Below are 6,000 nucleotides of genomic sequence, written 5' to 3'. Positions count from 1 at the left end.
GGCATGTGCCCAGATCAGGAACCGAACCTGTGACCTTTAGGTTTATAGGATGACGCTCTAACCAAGCCACACCAGCCTGGGCTCCAAGTTCTTCACATGGAGCTGAAGCCACCCCATTGCAAAACCTTCACACCAACCCTGGCTTTGCTTATAACACCCACTTCCCTGGGGACACACGGGACCCTGGTACCACTTCTGGATAAACAAAGCTGTTACTTCCCTGGTGACCCCAGTACCCCTGTGAAGTGGCTATGCTCTGGACGATGGCTACGTGGCTGGCCCCAGGCTTCCCACTCACCCCACCAGGTCCCCACTCCTCTCCCATGACAGAGACCCCAGGGAAAACCAACCACTCTACACACGTCTGTGAAGGTGGCTGGCACAGGCCGTGTTGGTAGGCCCTGGCAGGTGACGTCCTAGCACCACCAGAGCACAGGGACCGTTCAGTGGCAGGACTCTGGACGGAGGCCCTGGGCCCCTCCTCCTCCAGGGCCCAAGCCTTGGGCAGCTAAGGTCTGTTCTGAACGCTTCATCCCCTTCCAACACCCACCCGCGTACCACACACTCCAACTCACCCACACCCCAGTGGCGGCAACACCCAGCGGCACACCGGGCTGTGCCCTCCCCCAGCGGGTGGGCATCCATCCCCACACTGCCCCTTATGGGGCCGCAACCCACCCTCTGCTCGTGTCCACTCTCAAAGTAAGGAAGCCTACATCGCAGGGGAGCCCAGCAGGAACTCTTCCCCACCCCCGTGCCGAGTGCCTCCCCTGTTCAGACACTAGGCCAGGGGGTGGGGACCAGGGCGGGGCCAAGAGGACTACAGGCTCAGGAGAGGTTTTTCACTGCCCACACACACACCCCCACAACCCCTCTCCGAAATTAAGGAAACCATTCCTTTGAGTGTAAGACAGGTTTCTTTTATTAATTTTTCCTAAACTGGTGTCATGTTTACTGAATGTTTCTCATAGTGTAAGAATGTGACCCAGGGCTTTAACAAACCAGTTTGGATAATGCAACCTGGATAAACACTTGTCTGCACGAAGTCACTGATTATCACACTCTCTGGCCCGGCCTCTACGTAAATCCAACTGGTCTTAGCAAGACAGCAGGCAGACCACATTGCTGTATTTCTAGTTTAAACCTGAACCTTCAAATTCACCCCCATCCCAACACCCACACCCTCCCCCCCCACAAAAAAATGAAGTAGAAATGGCTGTTAAGGACCGAGTCAGTTGCGTAAGAACTGGCTTAACCCTACAGCCAGCACTCCAAAGCAACTACTGGCCTCCCCAGGGCCAGCTGGAACTCTTGAAGTAGGCCAGGTAGAAGGTGGGCGGAGGAGGCGCTAAGGACAGGCCAGGTCCTGGCTGCCACGCATGCGTACGCAGCAGCATACACACACTTGCACCCTCCTTTTCTCTAAGCAATGCTTCTCTGTAGCACTTCAGAGGTTGTAACACCCTAAAACTTTTCAGCGTGTAGATGGGCAAAAAATTACTCTAAATGCACAAGGTGTAATCATGTTTCTGACAACATAAGCCAAAATTAACAGGCACTCTTATACAGAAAATAATGACTGCAAAGATCAAAAACATAACCAACAAAGCTTGTAACAGTTTCTAAGGCAAGTGCCAGCTCTGGCCTCTAATAATTGTCTTCCCTTGGGAGTTTCCAAACCACCTCGCTCCTGCCAACGCTGCCCCTACAGGCAGTCGCCGGAAGCACTTCGGTGCCCCCAACACTGGCCACACAGGAGGGAGGTGTTGGTCAAGTCCAGCACCACACTCTTTTTAACACTAATTACACATCAGTACAACCCAGTGTACCTTAGCTTTCTGTATGATCTGTCAGCTGTTAACATACAAAATTGGCAGATTCATGACAGATATTAACACAAGTGATTATGAATGAGCTTAAAAAAAAAAGAAAAAAATAATAACTCTGGTCCGGGACTTCAAGATATACCTCAAATTTACAGAACATCTCTCAGCCAAATACGCAGGCCAGGGTACAAATCTTTACACCATAATCAACGAGAACCAACTCCTTGGGTAAATCTATCGTGCCTGTGTCAATGAAACATACTTTCAGGAACTTGCTTCCCCAGGAAGGGCCTCCAGGTCTAAAATGCTCAACCGACAGCTTGCCCCAGGTGAGGGCCCGTTCTCCCAGGGGCGGCCCGTGGCAGCTGTAATGGGAGCCTTTTTTACTGGGGCTGGGGCAGGGGCTAGGAACGGGGTGGGAGTGGAAGTGAAGCGGGAAGCACTGGGAAGCGGCTCGGAGCATGCCGGTGCTGTGCTGTTAGCCCACGCCACGCCACGCTCTGTTCCCCAGGAAGAGGGAGCCCCACCCCACACCAGGCAGGGGACTCCGTGGCGATGCCCACCACAAACTTCTCGGGCACACTTACGGCTCCTGCCACTTATGTCCTAACGAGCCGTCTGCCTGGTGGCCGGTCACAGTTTCTGCTGGAGCTCAACTTCCCCAAACAAACTTGTCTTTGTAGAAGCATGGTTTAAACACAAAAGGAGTGAAGCGTAAGCTCAGTAAGACTAACTGGACTCCTAAATAGTACCATTATGAAAAAGATAGAATGCACTTAATTTCTGTACCTAACTATTTAGAAGTCAAAATGCTCCATACGTTACCTATATCCCTTCCCCTGAAATCCCCTAAAAACTAAGAAATGTCCAGTATTAGATTGCTCTAGTTGATGTTCGGAACAAAGTTGACAACTTAAAGCTTTATAATAGTCTGTTTTAATATAAACAACTGCTGGAATCAATCAATGTCCATCTCAGGAAGCTTCTTGTCTGCATCCGAGGGCGCGGCCGAGTCCGGGCCCTGCCCGGAGGCCTGTGGGCCGGGGCTGTCTCCTTGCCCGTCCACTGGTCCGTTCTGTTCGGCATTGCTCTGCTCCTCTTTCGGGGGTTCCACTTTGGGTTTGGGCTTTGAAATTATTGGGTTACAGATACTCATCAGCTCCTAGAATGGTGGAAAAGAAAACTGTGCTTTCTGATAAAGTAACAAATTTTACATTTACAGCGGCCCACTGTAAATGTAAAGTCCACCCTCTCCCATCCAACTCCCAAATCAGAAGCTAGGACAATAATGAAGTTCCCTCCTAAATGTCCTTTTAAGGACTATTAGTAAATAATAAGGCTGACAAAAAACAGTACTTGAAATGTGAAGCCATTAAATACCTTAATTTTAGCTTCGATGTCTTTTGTCTTGACAACCGGATCCAGGGCCAGACTCTGCTTGTCCTGCAGGTTGAGTTTCTTGTTCATCCACTCCATGGCCTCGTTCGTGCTTTTCTCCACCTTCGTCATGTCGGCGGCATCCAGGTGGTCGTACTGGTCCTCCTGCAAGCAGCCGTCACAATGAGACGGTGTCAAAGGACAGCTTCCCTACCCAAGTGTTGCCTAGTGCTTCAGCCTTCCAAGTTACAATCTTTCCAAAACAGAGCATGCTTCCACCCTCACAATCTGAACACATATTCAATTCCTTAGAAATCCAAGAAAGGAAAAGCAAGCTCAATTTTTTAAACTGAAGAAATAGATGTAAAACCTTACATCAAGGCTGCAACGAGAAGGCCTCAGCAGAATCAACTGCACATACTTTACACGGAGATCTTAAAGAAACACTGTGTGTCCTCAGACATGAGCACAGAGATTTACGCACACCTGTCAGGAACCCAACGACACTAAACACAACTCTTTACAGGAGGCCTTCCTTCGGGAAGCAAAACATAAAAAACAAAAGCAAGGTGCCTCATTAGCGCAATAGACAGCGCGTGAGTCTCCTAAAAAACAAAAAACAGAAAACCAAAAAACGAGTTCTATTTCTCCCTTTCAAAGTTTCTTGCACGAACAATGCACACCAGGAAGTGGGAGTACAGTGGAGTGGTTAAAAACCCAAACTCCGGAGTCAGACCTCCGGCCAGGTCCCAGCAACCCCCAAGTAATCTGGGGTGCTGCTTAAGGACAGGGAGGCTTGGAGAGCTGGAAGTCGCCCAGAACAGCCAGTCCCGCCATCTGCTCCATAAGGTGCTGTTGTGGACTTAATGAGTAATGCGAGCACGAGGCGACCCCGTGCAGCGCTAAAAGGTGATTGGCAGCCGTTTCCTGCTAAGACAGCCCTGCATCTGCGGAACAAGGCAAATCACATGCCTAGTGCGTGCTCAGAGGGACCGGACCGAGCAAGCAAAGTCACCGAGGAAGCACGCACGGCAAGGAGCAGAAATTGAACAATACTGCTCAGTCCCAGCCAGATCCCACCTATTAAAGTGGCAAATCCCAAGGTTCTTAGTAAGATTCGATAAAATATGTATTATGTTAACATCCAAAAAGAAAACAGTATTATTAAAGCACAGTTAAAGAGAACAAGAGAATAATAATATAAATGTCTCAAAGCTTTAAGTCTACCAAAACAATAGTAGGGAAGAGGAAAAACAAAGATACCTTGTTTTTGAACGAGCTGATTACTTTCATATACTGCTGGATCTGTTTCCCAAGTTCTTCAAACAATTTTGGTCTTTCTTCATATTCCTGGAATCTTATCTTAATAGGCTGACCTAGATTCTTAACAAAAGAGAGAACATACAAATTCTTCACAGAGCAGCTTAAACTATCAGAGTAGCACTGTTTCTACAATTACTAAAATTGATTATGGATTAAAGTACATTTAACCTCAGTGGGCAAGATAAAAAATTAAGTATTTCCCCCAGCCCACTGAAAAGCACATACAGGGATGAGCAAAAGTAGGTTTACAGCTGTGAATACACACGACAAGAGTTTATTCCTTTATTATTCTTTCTTAATCACTGAATTATCTTCTACGTGGACTATAAACCTGCTCTTGCCCCACCCTGTCCTCAGGTTAGAGGGTACAAATGTTTCCAGTGCTATTTCCTGCACAGCCACCTCAACTATCGCCTGAACCAACCTCCACTCTCAAAACCCCCGTGAGAGACAACCAAACACTAGGTGCCTGCCGACAGTGACCCCCAACACTAAATATGAAGTACCACTGCTGGGAAGAATTTTAAGCCTGAGTCTTATGAGGCCTCTAGATCTATATCCGTCAATTACCAGATGTTAAACACCACGAAGATGAGACTCAGCAAACTCCAGTCTGGGGCAAAGCCAGCAGGACAATGATCTTTTTTTCACTGAGCAATGGTGGAAGGAGAGCCACTGTGTCAACAAAATGTGTGGACCTTGTTTGCATCCTGAGTCAAATAAACTAACAAAATGATGTGAAATACCTGGAACCTAAAAACTGACTGTAGGTACGGTGATGTGAAGGAATGTTTTAGGTGGGTTATGGCAGAACTTATGGTTATGTCCTCTTTTAAATACCTACTATTTTTGGATTAAATATAATATGCAGAACTTGCTTCAAGTAACTGACAGAAGAAATGAAACAAAATTGGCCACATGGTGACAGCAGCTGGAACTATTCTTCTCTTTCCCTTCACGAGTTTGACATCAGTGAAAAGGAAAACAAAACCCTCAGTGGAAGATCTCACTGGGGCTCCTGTTTCAGTCACCAAGGCCCAGTCTAACAAGAAACTAAGTAACCTGAGGAAAAGGGGGAAAGTCTTGTGCATTCGCATCCTCTCCCAGACACCCTGACTCCAGCAGCTCTTTGTCCTTGAATCCTCAGGCCGAACTATCACCTTCTTGAAGCACAAAACCTGATGCTTTACTTTACTGAAAGTCACAGCCACACCCACTGCACTGCCTGCCTCCAGGACAGGGACCCTGTCACAAACCTTCGCATCTCTTGACACCAAGAAAACACTCAACTCCAACACAGTAATGTTTTAAGTCTAAATGTTCAGATAAATTCTTTTGTTACTCTAAGTTCTAAAGTGTGAAAGTTAATGAACCTAAGCGATAACGCACGCAGTTCTTTGATCACTTTCAGCCCATCTTCACTACTTGACATAGAATTCCTCCCAACTCTGAGATGCTCGGCAACTACAGCCTG

At 47.5% G+C, this 6,000-nt stretch overlaps 1 protein-coding gene across 1 annotated transcript in view; it reads right to left on the bottom strand.

Moving 5' to 3' along the window:
• Positions 1–2,731: 2,731 nt before the first annotated feature.
• Positions 2,732–6,000, bottom strand: part of HSPA4 (heat shock protein family A (Hsp70) member 4) — a 35,682-nt gene continuing 32,413 nt past the window's right edge. The window contains exons 17-19 of the mRNA XM_037129870.2: positions 4,467–4,586; positions 3,207–3,368; positions 2,732–2,988 (exon numbers count right to left, since the gene is read on the bottom strand). Of these exons, the coding sequence (XP_036985765.2) occupies positions 2,785–2,988; positions 3,207–3,368; positions 4,467–4,586 (486 nt within the window). The 3' untranslated portion in view covers positions 2,732–2,784. The remainder of the gene's footprint in view (positions 2,989–3,206; positions 3,369–4,466; positions 4,587–6,000) is intronic.

This window comes from Artibeus jamaicensis, unplaced genomic scaffold (genome assembly GCF_021234435.1).
Source record: "Artibeus jamaicensis isolate MK-2021 breed Jamaican fruit bat unplaced genomic scaffold, CSHL_Jam_final contig_786, whole genome shotgun sequence".
In the NCBI taxonomy this organism is placed as follows: Eukaryota; Metazoa; Chordata; class Mammalia; order Chiroptera; family Phyllostomidae; genus Artibeus; species Artibeus jamaicensis.
Note: the sequence above shows the minus strand (reverse complement) of the source record. Positions and strands in the feature narration are given on the sequence as shown.